The 15,713-nt window shown below is 44.2% G+C and overlaps 1 protein-coding gene across 1 annotated transcript; it reads left to right on the top strand.

The window, feature by feature from the left end:
• Nucleotides 1-5,124: 5,124 nt before the first annotated feature.
• On the top strand, nt 5,125-14,167 carry LOC102111956 (thioredoxin). Its single transcript, XM_005530759.2, has 5 exons — nt 5,125-5,283; nt 11,087-11,191; nt 11,665-11,724; nt 12,523-12,588; nt 13,945-14,167. The coding sequence occupies exons 1-5, from the start codon at nt 5,260-5,262 to the stop codon at nt 14,005-14,007; spliced, it is 318 nt and encodes a 105-aa protein (XP_005530816.1). The 5' UTR covers nt 5,125-5,259; the 3' UTR covers nt 14,008-14,167.
• The last annotated feature ends 1,546 nt before the right edge of the window (nt 14,168-15,713 follow it).

Below are 15,713 nucleotides of genomic sequence, written 5' to 3'. Positions count from 1 at the left end.
AGACATCTCCACATGTGTATCTCCACATGTCCTGAAACACCAGTGCTTGCCTATTATCAGGCCAAATCAGTAGATACTGTCCCCCAGACAAAAAGTTGTGAACATGCACATGTCCCAAAAAAGTAAAAATATCTCATCTCCCCTCCAGGAGGACCTCTCTTGGTCTCCCATTCTGCAGATACCCAGCAGAAGCACAGCAGCCTCAAAGTGCTAAACTTCATGCTTTGGCACAGCCTTGAAATTCTCCTTTCCTCTTTGTCCACTGCTGTCCCCAAGGTCAAGAGCCTTGTAATACCCTCCTGCTCCCCAAAGACTGTTGCTCCTGAGTAGCAGCAGGGGACATTTGGCACAGACAGATTCAGCAGTGTTCCCTATGAAAATGAAGGATCCCCTAAAAAAATTATGTGGTTCTCTAGGAAAAAAAAAAAAAAAAAGACACAACATGTCTTGTAGGAGAAATGCAGGTCTGCTTGCTCCAGCCTGCTCTACTACCCAAGGAAGAACAGAGGCTGTGGGCATGGAGGAGGTGCCTGAGTTTGAGACACTTAAGGCAAATACATAACATGTTTGTCTTGACATGAGACCCAATGTGCCTCAGTACCAGAAAGTGCAGATGAGCATTTCCACACACATCTGAACACCTCATGTCAGGGTACTTTCCCTTCTGGAGATCTGGAACATGTCATAAATCCAGGTAAGCTTACAGAAGCTTTCTTTAAAAAAGGAAAACAAGTTCCTTCTAATACAAGTCCCAAAAGCAGCAGCTTCATCAGATCTGGAGTATTTTTAAATTCTTTTCTCCAAAGAGTTTACTAAAAATTAAGCAAAAATTAGTGCAAGGGAAGTAACATGAATGTTTTCTTGATTCCCAGAAATGCTTTGTTAACCAATATCTCCCCATGGTAAGGGAGGTTGGTTTGTTAACCAACATCTCCCCATGTGGCCAAGATCTTTATTCTCCTTTTTTTTCCCCTCAACTTCTTCTCTCCTTTTTAACTAGACATGCTACACCAAGCATTCAAAAGACTCTGAGCAATTACATCTGCAGTACATCAGCCTGGGAGAGAGAAAGAAGCATCTTTCCTCTGTGACTTATGCTGGCACAACACCAAGCACACCTATCCAATTATTAAACAGTTATTGCACCTTTAATAGGCCAGTTACAAAAGCAAAATCTTCCAGAAGGGCAGGCTGGAAGGAAAGGGAAAGTACAATTAAAGGTTGCAGCTCGGTTGCAGCTCAGTTGCAGTGTTAGGGCGAGGTGTTACACTCTCAATTTCCATTGTAAGACATTGGCAAATAACCTGGCTTTCCTATAGTAAAATCTGATGCTGCTATGGCTGGAGTTGTTGCCTCTAGCAGCCTCCTCATTTCTGCAATTGGATGCACTATTTTTTAATGTTGGACATGACTGACCATCTGTGCCCTGGCTGTAGCAGTATCATCCATGTAACTGTGCCTTTTACTGAATGACACATTTGTGTGATTAGGAGACTTAGCAGTGGTTTTAGAAGACAAAAGTTTGTTTTAGATATGCTCATGGGAGCTTGGAGAGGTTACCTTGCAAGACGTCAGCACAAGCTGCTGGATCTGGTTTCCTGCTCTTTTTTCCTTTTCCATTTTTCTTCCCTTTTTCCCTCTTATTTTCACTTTTTCTCACTCCCCATTGCATGCCTATGAGGAAATGGAACATGAGTGACTGTTGTGTGCATGAGTCCAAAGCCTGCAAAGAGCAGGTTTTCTGTTGGCTAATGCTTTACAATGTCGGACTCAGGATGTTGCGCTGCAGACCTCCAGCCTACCTTGGAGGTCTCACCACTCCATGCCATTTCCTCCATCCACCAACATGCACTGGCACACAAAGAAGAAAAGACAAAGCAAGCCCTAGAAAGCAGATTAATGGCTCCAAAGCCTTTACACTACAGGCAGTTAAACAGATCTGGAAAGCCACATGGAGCTGGAGGGGCATCACACCAGGACCATGTGTCACAGCTCTGGCTCATTCATGCAGACGGGACACCATGATCTACAACCTGCTTCACTGGTCATGCTGTCAGGGATTACTGCTGCCCACCTTTCTTACCCTTCCCACCTCTTCCAGCAGCTCAGAAAGAACTGAAACTGTAAATTGCTCAACCTCCCAAATCTACTGCAGGTCTGACCCTGAGCACACCCTGAGTTCACCTCCAGGTCTGGGTAAAGCTCTTCCCTACTGCTGGTACATGTTGCTCTCACCTAACAGGTGACAGAAATCAGCACATGCAAAGTCCAAAATAAAAGGATGCCTTCCATCACAGGAGCTTTAAAGGAGACTAAACAAGGCAAATTGAATTCCTTACTGGAGGTTTGTGAGAATTGTGGAATAGCATAAGCTCTCGAAAAATACAGTCCTTTTTACTAGCCTACACCTAAGTGGTACTGATTAATTTTCTTGAGGGTGCCTAAATTTAGACCTGCTGACTTCCTCTCCCACACTTTGTCCAGACATCCAAGGAGTGTGGCAAATATATATTTACTTATAGTGCATGGGTGGCTCAGGCATTTGTCAATGTCTCCAGACCTTTCTACTATCTAGGGACTGATTTTTGAAGATTACATTGCCTTTCCACTCTGTCCCTCCTCAAGCCTCATTTTCCGACTTTCAGAAGCAAGCAAACACACCTTCCTGTGTGTCTTTAAGTGCTTCCTGGTCCCCTGTCACTCCACATTTGCCAAGAGGCATCTATTGGCCACCATCCTATCCAGTGACTCCTGGGTATGACACATCATATAGCAGTCTGCTGAAGCATGAAATTCAAGTGATTTTCAACTTCTCCACAAGTCAACTTGCATATCTTTAACATCCATTCTCCAGTAGCCGGGAGGAGAGAAGTATGTTGCATTTGCATTTGTGAGGAAGGTGGGGGGGGGCGAGGGCACATGAGAAGCTGGGGCCCCTGTGGTTGAGTGACTGTGTACATGGGAGAGCTACAGCAATTTTGAGGTAAACAATGAGACATTCCACAGTTTGAAAAAAATATGAGAAAAAAAAATATCAGGGTGTTTTCTGGATGTGTAGATTTTTTTCCCCACTTAGAGGACACGTTTTTATTATGTGCTGTCATGACAGTAATTTCTACAGTCTAAGAATGAAGCACAGATCAAATTTATCTCATAATTATATTACTGTCCAGTTATTTTAGGTATCCATGCAACAATCCTACAGCAACATTTTGGACTTCAAACTGCTGTATGCCTAAGCCTATACTTGACTGTGAGCACAGCAGGAGGTAAGTGACCCCACATCGCACCTGAGGAGGGGGACACCTCCTCTTCCAGTTTAGAAAGGCTTTACTCACCTACACTTGCCTAGAGAAAGCTGTTGGTTTCTAAGAATTTATTATCTGGCTGGGTTGTTTCCTGCCTTTGCTTGCACTGGCTTCTGCAAGAGCCACGCAATGCTTGGCAGAGGTGGAGCATCCTGGAGCTGGACTTTGAAGGTATTCTGGGCTTCTTGTAATTTTTTCCTACCAGGCAGCAGGTTGCAGAGCAAGGTGCCTTGGCTGATGAGGAATTCCTACTTTCTCTTGAGCCAGCAGCAGCAGCTGCACTCCCCAAAGCAGCATAGGGCACATGTACCAGCTGTGTCTGTCAGGCAAAGGACACACAGACACAAGGGCAGCAGGGACCAGCTGGAGGAAGCTGGAAGAAAATATGAAAGACAACAGAAACCACCAGGCCTTCACGGTGCTGTTTCTCACCCACAGGCATCCTGGCTCCTCTAATATTTTTTTTCCAAAGAAAAAAAGGGGATACTTATGGTATCTAACAGACAGGGGAAGAAGCAGGGACAGTAGCACCCGAAGTGTTTCAGGCAGATAAATACCAGGTATGGAAAGAGCTAGACAGGAGGTAGCTGACTGTGGTGAAACTAAAGCTGAGCAAAGGGGATGCAACTAAAGGGCCAGGAAAGAGCTTACTAGTTCTGTTGCTGTAGTACACCGCACACTTAATATACTTCCAAAAGAAAGAAATACTTACACCGTTTTCACTACAAGCAAAGCAACATTAAGAGGGCACATCTTGTTGGGATAAGTACCTGTATCCAAACCAAACTGTCTTTTGTTTTCTTTTTCTTTTTAAGGAAGAAGTGTTTTTTTTATACAGGACTTGCACTACGTCTTCCCATCCTTTGCTCAGCTGTATCCCAGAGCAAACCTTTCACAGCCTGGTAACCCAGCTGCTAAAACCTGCAGAAACAGCCCATTCGTGACACACCTGGCACCAATACCCCAAATCCTAACCTTTCCTGTGTCCCGTGCAGTGGGAGCTGGAGTCAGCAACCTCCAGAGTCCAACATTAAATCCTACCAGCCCAACAGAAGAGGAGGGCTGTGGCAGACCTGTGGTGGGCAGCGGTGCATGATGTGGTGAAACAAAGGATGTCTCCAAAACACAGAGAAATAAGCAAGACAAATGGGAACCTAAGGTTCCACCAGAGTCTCCTCGCATGTGAAGGCTGAGTTGTTTCCGTGAGGAGTCTTTCTGGTCCTGGCTGAGTCCTTCCGTGAGGGGAGCTACGGGAGGTGCTCAGTGTTTACCCCGGGCAAGCACCGCTGGCGTCGGAGCCTTCTGCGCTGCAGAAAGGCCCGCATCCCAGAGAAACGGCGCCACTCCGTGCTTTTGGTGGTGGGAAGGAGAGCAACAAGAGACAAAAAGGAAGAAGAAGTATTTCTGTGACTTATTCCAGCCTTCCAGCTTTGCAGTAGCCCCGCTCTGCCCGCATTACAGCAACACCAGCTCCCTTTCTCGTAAGGCGAGCAAACCGCGGCGTCAGAAAGAGCCGCTCCGCGGGGGGAGGCTGGGGGGGAGGCCGAGCACTTCCTGCTCATCGTTACACAGCACTTTTCCAGCCTTCCTGGGCTTTCCTTTCTTCCGCTGCGGCTGCCGCTTCCCCCCGGCAGCCGGCTGGCACGCCCTCTCGGGGCCCGGCCGGGGCTGCGCGGGGCGGGGCTTCGCCGGCTCCCCTCAGCAGGACCCCAGCGACCCCGGGCCCCGGCGGCGCTGTGGGCGGGGGCGCGCGGGGAGTGGCAGGAGGCGGGTCGTACCTTTGCGCATGCGCGGCGCGGCGAGGTGCTGGCCATAAAAGGGCGGCCGGGGCGGCGCGGGAGCAGCGCTGGGACGGCGGGCAGTAGGAGGGGAAGCCGAGCCGAACTCAGTACCGAATCCCTTGGTTTCTTGACTTTACGCCACCGATCCTCCTTTCCCAGCCGCCGCCGCCATGGTGAAGATCGTGGGTAGCTTGGTGAGTCCGATGGGCGAGGCGGCCATGTCCTTTGGCCGTGAGAGGGGCGGACGGTGGGACGAGCATCACTTCCCGGCGGGCGGGCGAGCGGGGAGGGAGCGCTGCCGGGGGCAGCTTGGCAGGCGGGGAATCCTGCTCGGGCTTCCCTGGGCTCCCGAGAGGCCTTGGCCTGCGGGAGATGGCGGGTGAGAGCCCGTGTGCTGCCCGGGCAGGCGGAGCCTGTTTCACCCATGCGGCGGGAACGGGGGAAGCCGCGCGGAGGGCTCGGTCGGACCAGAGGGAGGGACAAATAACAGCGCGACCTGAGGCTTCGGGGAGTCGTAATGAGCAGGGGGTGATGCAATTTCACGTTATTACAAGTTGCTGCTCATCGGACTTACAGTCTTAAGGAAAAAGTGTGGTTTCTCAAGCGGATAACAGGGTACTACAGCGACAGGAGGAGAAGACACAGTCTTAAATTGCGTCAGGGGAGATTTAGGTTGGACATTAGGAGGAATTCCTTAAAATAGAGGGTGATTAGGCTTCGCAGCGAGGCAGTTGAGTCACCGTCCCCGCAGATGTTTTAAGAAGAACTGGACGTGGCACTGAGTGCCATGGTGTGGTTGACAGCGTGGTGTTGGGTCACAGGTTGGAGACAATGATCTCGGAGGCCTTTTCCAACCTAACTGATTTTGATACAGTACCCTAATTTAGTAGTCCAGATTTGCTTCATGTACTGCTAGTGTGTAGGGGACCAGGTGGCTTTCTTAGAGTTTGGCCTAAGTTCTGTTGCATTTTTGGGCAGGACATCATGGAAAAGTTCATCCATTCTTGACTTGGAAGGAATTGCTAGAGCCCATTCCCTGTACTTAGCAGGAGTTGCTGGCATTAAGAAGTATTTCATTTTTTTATGTTGCTGTCTGACATATTCACAACCCTAATGCAGCACATCGCTGTTCGGGTGATTCTGTGAATACAAACGCATCTGTGGCTCTGAGATACAGAATAGTCATAAAGCCTAGACCAACACATGGAGAATACCCTGCTGGTGAGGAAATAGTATGTGGTCTTGTGCACAGCAGCTGATGTGGTTGATAGACAACAATAGAGTATTTGTTAGCTGTAACTTAGGAACGCAAGTCTGGAAAAATACTCTCCATGCAAACTTAGCAAGATCTTAATTTCAGGAAAAATCCTGTTGGGCTAGTCTCATCTTTTGAACTTGAAATTTGGTGCAAGTATCACTTTAATCTCATTTTGAGGCGTCTACAAGTGATGCTGTGTGGGCATCCTGTAAGGCTCCAAAAAGTCATTCAACAAGGTCTTTAGAAGGGCTTGCAGTTGTTCTTGTCTAACTCTGAGTTAGACACAGGGGGGAAATACCCACAAGATATTCTCAAGAGGTCAAAACAACAAAAAAGGCTTTACTGGCAATTTCAGAAAATTAGAGAACTTTGGCAAAAGGTTTAGTGCAAAAAGTCAGTCAACACAGAACACTTCTCAAAGCATGAACTTAGCCCATTCAGCTTAGCAAACTCTAAGCCTGTTTGACTTCAAGAAAAAAATTCTGAGAAGAGGGAATTAGAAGAAGAAAAAGACAGAAAGGACATAAAGGGCACATATAGCTATACTGCTGTAGGGCACACCCAGCTAACTGCTGGATCCCAGCGGTGTTCAGCTGATAAAAATTCCAAGAGGAGGTAGGTCAAAACATACGCTAGCAGCCTGTTTGGCCTTAAATACCCCTTGCCGCTAGTGTGCCGGTGATTAATGGACACTGTGTGTCTGGGATAAAGGCTCTAGGGATGCCCCCGTGCTCGTGTGGGGCACTGCCCCTCACCAGAGCAAGGCCTGACCCTTCCCCCCACACATTTGCACACCAAAATGTTTCAAGACCTCAGTCTTTAAAGTCTCAAACACATCCAAGTTTGTTTTCTAGGCTGTGGTTTTCTACAGTCAGTTCAGTTTTTAAATGAAAAGCATGTCAGACCTCTCCCACTGGACTGCAAAAAGTGTTGACTTGTGATACATAAATATACAAGCTAACACTTGTGACCAGAGCTCAAAAACCGGTGAATGCAGGCAGCTCCTTAAGCATAATGAAATGACTTCCCATTCATATCCTGGAGAAGGAATGGTATGTGAGTGCAATTCTGCTTTGCATCTCTTCCCACTTCTCTGTTTGTGGTGGCACAGGAGAGGCAAACTTTTGGTGTAAGATTCGAGGTTCCTTACACACAGGAACAGATTAGACACTGTTTAATCAAGACAAACCTGGCTCTGGAGGAAGAGCCTGTTCTAAGTTAGCTAGGCTTCCACTATCCTGGCTGTGAACTTTGATTAATAGTCTGCTTGTAGTTAAAGCAAACTTTTGTTACTCATCCATGGAGAGTGTGGACTCAACAGTCATGCTGACAATAGCATTTTAACGTCAGTGGCACCCAGAGTATTCAAGCACAATACAGCTAGGATTTCTGGATTAATCCCGATTTTCTGTAGCGCAGGTTTGTATTCTTCTCTGATACAAAGGGGAAGACCCATTCTTGCACTGTCTGCAAGAGCTTCAATGAGTGAGAGCTAGCTCGATGTGGCCCTTCTCCCTGCACACCTTTTCAGAAACAGACTAGCTTCTGAAGAATGGCTACTTTCAGGGTGCTTGTCTGATCCCTCTGTAGTACCTGCTGTAGCACAGAAGAAGTATTTTGTCCCTTCTGTAGTGGCTTTGAGGTGAGTGACTAGAGTAATTTCTAAGAGGGTTTGACTATGGCATGTCATTTTATAGCCAAAGCTAATGGGTTGTATAGAGTTAAAAAGCTGGGGCTGCCAAAGCTTTCCTCTTGATTCTAGCTGCCTCTCTTGTTATTTGAGTTAAAGAAAATGCTGGAAATTTGCAGCTTTTGCTACAAGTGCTAATTCAAGAAGTGGTGTGTGCTAGGGAGTTTAGGCAGTTTAACCTTTGGTCTGCGGGCTTCTGGATTTAAAAAAACCTCACTAAATTAAACAGTAACCATTGGCAGTCAGCTGATGACTGGGCAAGTTCAAGGGTGACTTGATACTTACTGAAAATAATGTTTACAACCAAGCTTTAATCAAATCTGCCAGATAGGTCCACACTATCTTATCTATTGCTGAGAGCAGCAGACTCCTTTCAGCACCATCTGTGGCCGGCAGCCTCCTTTCTGAAGCACTGCCTGGTGCTGGGAACCTCAGAAGCACACTGGAAGTTTTCATTATTAGAGCTTCTTACTTGGCCCTTGGGAACAGATGCCTGCTACCAATGTGTTTGTTGAAGGTAGCATGCCCTTTTCTGATGAACAACAATACAAGTAAAATGAGATCTTGTGTATGTTCAGGGAGGTTGTAGTTAAATGTTTAAGAAAAACAAACAAACAGAAACAAATGCTGCAAAGAACAAACCGATATTGACCAGCATACTAGCTGAGGTTTCTCTCAGTGGGCTGCTACCTGGAGAAAATGCTGTTTAACAAAGTTGGAGTATGGTCTCAGAGCATGACAAAATAGCCTTTTGATGGGAGGTTCCCCTTCTGGTAACAGAGATTATTTAGTTTTTTTATAAAAAACCTTGTCACTTTACAGTTAACATGAAATACAACTAGTGAAGTCAGTCAGACAGACAAGCAGCTTATTTTTTGTTTTGCTCCTGCTACTGTTTTCCTTCCTCCAGGGAAATTAAGCTCACTAGAAAAACTTCCATAACTTCCCACTAGTTTGATATTTTTTAACTTGCAGAGGTAAGACCTTTGGACCCAGCATCTCTTTTCACTGTCCTGCAGCAATTTTGGCTGATAGTAGAGATGATTTGCAGGGTAACACCTGATTTGTAGTCAGGACCAGGTCACCAGTGGAGAATGGTATATGTGACCAGATGTAATTATGATGCTGTCCCACTTTCCCTTTGTTCTGTGCAATAGCAAACCTGAGGTGTGTGGCCATATGATGAACACATTCCAGGGCTGGGCTTCCTTTTGCAGAATACAGTAATTATGTACCTGGACAGGACACTTAGGGGTTAAAAGAGGATGATCTAACTGGCAGCTGTGGGAAGTGGAATCAATAGAGTGGTGATGCTACTGTGCAGAGGTCTGGGAAGCTATTCCAAAAATCAGTAGTAGAGTTTCAAGGCCAAAAGAAGTGAGGCTCAACTGAGGAACTTGCAGTATAAGTAAGTGCTGGGAGGGAACAGCGAGTGTGGATTGCTGTAATATACAGGGACATTAAGCATTGTTGGTGGGAATGGGCACAGGAATCCATATTATGTCAGTACAGGAGCAGGGGAATGTAGGGAAATAGGAAAACTTGATAGTTTCTATCTCTTTCAGAATGAGAGTAGGTGGTGTGGAGTGTTACTACGGGTCTTGTAGCAGAGTAGACTGTGACTGTCCAAGATGCAAGGATGGAAAAACCAGCATGGATGCTGTGCCTCTGAAGAGAGCTACGTGGGGAGGGAAAACATCTGTCAACAGAGAGATGTAATGCTGAGTCTATTTGAAGTTATAGGAAGCTGTGAAGACTTTCACACAGGATTATACATACATAAGAATGCTCATGAGAGCAGGATCTCTGTTTGCTTTTTATATGTATTCATGTCCAGTCTGACTTTTGGCTCCTCACCTGCATGGCATTCTTTAGCTTACTAGAGTCAAGTCGCAACTTACTGTGGCTGATTGCAGAAGCAGGTTCAGTTAGTTAACTCCTGCACTGCAAAACCAACCCCTGCCCTATCTGGCAGTAACCATACCGCTTTCAGCCAGCTGTTGCTGACAGGACTCCAGTACTTTGCTTCATTAAGTTGAGGGGCTACTAAAGCAGCTATCTTTTGACGTTTATACTAACAGCTATCCTGAAGCTTGATTGACAAGACAACAAAGTTGAAAATTATTGAAGTGGTTTGTACTTTCTGTGACAAAGATAGTGTCAGGAAGTAGGTAATCAGCACTTTCTTCTTCTGCCTGAAATATTTGTTTGCCTTTTCTTAGCATCCAAGTATTTATTGCTTTTAATATCTTTCAGTTCTATTAAAGCATTCACTTTTTGGCCAGCAAAAATGAGTAATGGTATGTAAGGATGTTTAGTTCCAAGAAATATTGTCCACAGACGATTTGTGTGACTAAACGCAACACACAGACTTGAAGACTCTGAATAAGCATTGAGTATTTATTTGTGTAGTCTGTTTGTGTAGCATTGCTTTGGATAATGATGTCAAATGTGGGTTCACTTGGTAAAATAACAGTCCTATGAGGTTGCTTTCGAAAACATGCTTTAGAATAAAACACACAATACCATTTTAATATTAGCTATTGATTGGAAAAGTCACCAGAGTGGAGGACTGTACAAAGGTTTGTGTCTGTCCTTCTCAAATTCTGTAGAGGAAATGTGTATCCCAGAGGAAAATGGAAGTCTTAGTGCCAAGACAGAAACAAGAATATGGATTATAAAAAAACTCTAAGGATCATATATTGGGGATAACAGAGCTGTCAGAGTTGAGCATCATAACTGAAGAATTTCTAGCTTGCTTCCACAATTCAATGAGTTTGACTGAACATTGTGGTTGTTTTCTAATTGGTGAGTCATAAGACATTGACTGCCTCTAGCACCAATGAAAACAATTCATACTTAACCACTTACATGATAGTACAAATAACCCAGTCAAGTGTTTAAGACTTGCCATAATGACTAGTGTATTAGTTCTGAGAGCAAGCCAGCATTGGGATTAGTCTTATATCATTTAGGAAAGGAGGGGGGAAATCATCAATGTGTTCAAAAAATTCCAAAAAGTTTTTTTTTTTGGTTTTTTTTTTTTTAGGTTGAATTTGAGGAAGAACTGAAATCTGCTGGTGAGAAGCTTATAGTAGTTGATTTCTCTGCCACATGGTGTGGACCCTGCAAAATGATCAAGCCGTTTTTCCACGTAAGTAGTTTTTCTGGATTTATTTCTACATTAAATTGTATATAAATTTTCGTGTTGCTTGACAGTAATACGGAGTTCCTTTTCCCTTATGTGGTTACCAGCATTTTCTGGAAAAGTGAGACGTTGCAAAAGTATCTATTTTTAAGACTACCAAGTGAAGTAAACTGATTGTTGATATAGTTGGAAACTAATATGTGGTTTAGCTTTTGTCCTGATGCTTACATGCATTTCAGGTCTATAGAGAGCTGCCAGTTGCATTGCCTCAAGAAGTGGGATGCACAGAGGAAACAATGCTTATCCTTCTGTACAATCAGCAGCAGAACAGAGAATTTTTTCCCTGATAGTAAAATAGCTGCTTTAAGACAACAAAGCATGTTTCACTAGCAGTTTAAGCAGCAATTTATATGAACATATATTTTCAGGAAGCTTTCCTGGAACACTGTAACTGCATAGTTCTTTTTATTTCTTTCCAGAGTTTGTGTGAGAAGTATGGTGATGTGGTGTTCATAGAAATTGATGTGGATGATGCCCAGGTAAGGTCCAGGGTGGTGCTGAGGGAGGACAGCTAAGGACTTCCACACAAGTGGCAGACAAGAATTCAAAATGTCTTCGCAAATACTGAAACAGAACAAGAGTTTACTTCAACTAAAAATTGAAATACAGGGATTTAGCTGGAAAGAATTATTTTTTTTCAGGGGATACCTGAACAGAACAAGCTGCCTTGGTTATCAGCACATTTGAAGTCCTATGGCATGTGTCAGATAACTTGGAACCAATCCTTTGCTTTGGGAGGGAGCATTAGTCTAAGGTCTTAAGCTGCTTCAATGCAATCTTCCTTAAACCTACTGGTTCACAACCTACTGATCTGTCTGGTCCCTCCACTACTCTTGGCACTGTTTCCTCTTTCATTAAAAATGAAATTACGTCTTGAATTAAGTGCAATAAAATGTCGCAGTTTCAGCTTGTCAAATATGTATTTGAAACATATCACATGGAAGCGCAAGAGTTGTCATAGGGCTCTTGAGTCTTACAGCCAGACATCTGTTTTGATGCAGAGGTCTGTTTGTTTTTTTCCAAACACAGAGTACAGGTTAAGGTTTATGCTATTGCATGAATTAAATGTTGAGGAAGGGATCTTTAAGGCTTACTTCAGGGAGATGTTACCGTTGCACTGGTTTTGCTAGTGGTGGACTAGCAAAAGTGCTTTCACTTTATCTTGAGCAGTAATGGCTTTACCCTGTCACCTAAACAGAAGTCAGCTAGAGTGGGTTCTAAATTTAACATCTTTAAGAATATGCCCAGTTGAAGATGTTTTTTTTGGTCTCTTCCAGGATGTTGCTTCACACTGTGATGTGAAGTGCATGCCAACGTTCCAGTTCTACAAGAATGGAAAGAAGGTAAGGCTCTGTGTTTTTGGTACTGGAGCAGGCAAGCTAAACACTTGAAAGAAGATTGGGAGTGTTGGACTACTTAGTCTGCTTTCTCTTGATTATGTCTTTGTGGTACCACTAGCATTAAGACACTGCTGAGAGCAAGCAAGTTCATCTTAGTACTGTACCAAATGTAGCCGGCAGTTCACTGATGATGCAGACTGGGTTGTTCACAGGTAGTGAACTGAGTTAGTTACAGGTCAGACTTACAGACAGTTTCATGAGAGACAGTGGGGTGAGATGTCTGTGTTAAGACTGCTGGTCTATCTGCCTAGCACTCTGCTATTTACTTGGTCAGTGTTTATTATCTGGATGCAGCTTGTGCTCAAGCAGAGACATAACTATAGGTGTCTATGGAATTCTACCCAAACAGAAGTCTCTAACCTGGTTGAGGTTACTGTTGGAGGACTGAACAGAACTCTTCTGTCTGCTCTGCCAAGAGATGGATGAGATGGGCTACAGATTGTGCTCTGACAATCTCAGAGCTCAGCTCAGCTGACCGTGGGCTGCCTGTGCAGGGTAGTTTGAGTAGCTTTCTGCCTGAACTTGCGGAGCTGAATGTGTTGTCTTAGGCTTTTAGTTTGCTAAGCAAGGTGAAGGTAGGCTTTTCTAAAGGAAAACAATGCTTGGGTGTAAGCTTCATGGTTGAAGGTGATGGAATTGCACCTTGGATGGTTGAGTGACTTTCAGTATGGGGTCACTATGAACCTTTGACAGTTTTGTTAGGGTGAACTTCTGCAACTTCATGATGTTATTGGAAGAATTGTAATCACAGTGCTACAGTCAATGTGTGGCAGTTTCATGGCCTGTAGTGTAGTCTGCTCTGTACCTTGCACCCCTGGCAATACAGGAGGACAGAGCTGCTGTTTTTTGAGACAGTAGATGAATGTTGCCTCTATCTTTCTGCCCTGTAAATTGCAACAAGAGTTCTTACAGGAGAAGCTGGGCACAGGGGTAGGTAATTTGGAACATTCCTTCCAGAATTTGATTGGTAGAGTCCTGAGCAACTTCAGGTAACTTTGAGCTGCCTCTGATATGTGGGCACCTTCAGAGTCTCTTCAAGAGAGAGACTCTTTTTGAGTCTTATACAATATTGATTCAGGATCAATGGTAAGTGAAATTTGATAGTCTTTTGTCTCAACTTTTGCATGAGTTAAGTGGGAAATAAATACATGAACATCTGCAAAATATTTGCTGTTTTGAGGGTGGGAAAAATTTTAGTTTTTAGCAGAATTGAATAGGTGTGTATGTGACTGGATCCTATGCAACTAATGTTAAGAAGCATTAAATGCAAGAGTTCTAAAAACCAATCTCTCTTTACAGGTGCAGGAGTTCTCTGGGGCCAATAAAGAGAAGCTGGAAGAGACTATTAAAAGTCTAGTCTAATCTCCAGCCATGAAGACATTGAAGCATGACAGCTTTGGCTAAATTACAGCCTGCAACTTTTCTACTTAAAATAAACAAACTAAACAAGCTAGCTAGATTAAGTGGTGGAAACTATCGTCTTGGTCCATGTATATGAGTAAAATAAAGTATAAACTCTTCACTTTTGGATATTGCTGTGTGTTTAACAAAAATATTAAGAATTTCATGATGTCAGGCGAGTGTCAGGTTTTGCTGTGTTAAGGAGTACTGTCTGTATACAAAGACTTGTCAAAGGCAACCTCATCTATTGTTGGCTTGGGATAGCCATGACAGTTGCTTCAGGAGGGGTCTGCTGCCACCATGTTCAGATGGTAGTCACCAGGATATAATCTGGTTTACAAACACAGAAAGAGGAGTTGGAGAAAAATGGGTAGTCACTGGGTGGTGGGATAGTTCTTTCTTTTGTTACATCTTTTTAGTTAAAAGACTTATAAAATGTTTCAAGCTGCATTTTAGTCTTCAAAGCTAAGACTTGTCCTTCCAGAGCATAAGACCAATCCTACCATGGAAGTGCAAGGTAGGACTTGGACTTGCTGTCTTTTTGCCTTATCAATTTGCCTTTCCATTGGTATGTGTACCTTCTGGTTCTATTAGTAAAAAAGTGTGTTTAGTCAGAGTTGGGCTGCTTTGTTCTAGGCAATAGTCTGGAAGAAATGACTGAAGAAGTAAAACTTGTAATGTCTTAAGGTCAAGAAATTTTTTGTATACTCCTGTAATTTTCACTTGATTGCACTGTTGCACTCTTAGAACACATCTGATACTGTGTTGGACAGTAAATTGGATTCTGTGGTCCTCCAATCATGAATCAGGCTGTCTAGATGAATGCTGACCTGCCAGCCTTTTTATACCTGACATTCACCTACTCTTAGCACTTAGTAACCAAGGGGAACAGTGTTTTTTCCACAGAATCAAAATGGCTTCCTTGCTGGCTTGGATGTTGTCCTGTATAAGAACTCTGTAAAGAAGGGAGCAGGGCTGTAGCTAGCAGTGGGTTAGTGAGCTGTGCTGCTCACTGATCACTCAGAAAAGCTAGACTTCCTGCTGCATATGCAGACAATGTGGAATGAGTGAGCCTCTTGTCTTTGTGGTAGGGAACTCACCCATGACTCAGCCTTACACTCACTTCACAAGCATGCATGAATTTCTTGATGGCTCTGGAGGACTGGAGGCCTTGAACAGCTTAATACATATGTTCCCAATTTGAAACAAGATTTTTCTAGTCCAAGAAGTGGCCACACCCTTTAGTTGAGGATGATGCATCAAGGTTCTTCTGGGATGTAAGTTCTGAGTTGTGTTTATGCAATGAGAAGAACATGGGAAATGTTTTACATGTAGCTCTGGCTGTTTGACTAAGAGATGTGCAGCTGCATGTTTGAACTGTTCAAAGATAAATGGGAAACCACTACCCCAAGTGGTGCCATGGACAGACTTGTGAGGAGAGAATAAAATGAAGCTGTAGCAAGAACGCACTATGAACACCACACCATCTGCAAACAAGCATTGCTTTGGAAAGCAGTTTCTGCATGGCATACATATACCCTTTGGACAGTAACTGTGAGCAAGAAAGGTTTAAAAAGTTCCTGCTGAAAGTTCCAAATGAAGGTCAGTAAGAGACCCTGGCATCCCACTTCATCCTTAAGAAATAGTACTGAAGCGTGCTGCAACTT

The sequence above is a fragment of the Pseudopodoces humilis genome, chromosome 4, assembly GCF_049639895.1.
Source record: "Pseudopodoces humilis isolate 2021_Gansu_Grassland_sample_001 chromosome 4, ASM4963989v1, whole genome shotgun sequence".
Classification (NCBI taxonomy): Eukaryota; Metazoa; Chordata; class Aves; order Passeriformes; family Paridae; genus Pseudopodoces; species Pseudopodoces humilis.
The sequence above is the reverse complement of the archived record's forward strand: the minus strand, read 5'-3'. Positions and strand labels throughout refer to the sequence as shown.

What these genes read in the sequence shown, in the direction of transcription:
- LOC102111956 (XM_005530759.2), top strand. Translation starts at nt 5,260, where the DNA reads ATGGTGAAGATCGTGGGTAGCTTG. An exon ending in TGATCAAGCCGTTTTTCCAC is followed by an intron (nt 11,192 to 11,664) that starts GTAAGTAGTTTT and finishes ATTTCTTTCCAG; the next exon opens with AGTTTGTGTGAGAAGTATGG. An exon ending in TCTACAAGAATGGAAAGAAG is followed by an intron (nt 12,589 to 13,944) that starts GTAAGGCTCTGT and finishes CTCTCTTTACAG; the next exon opens with GTGCAGGAGTTCTCTGGGGC.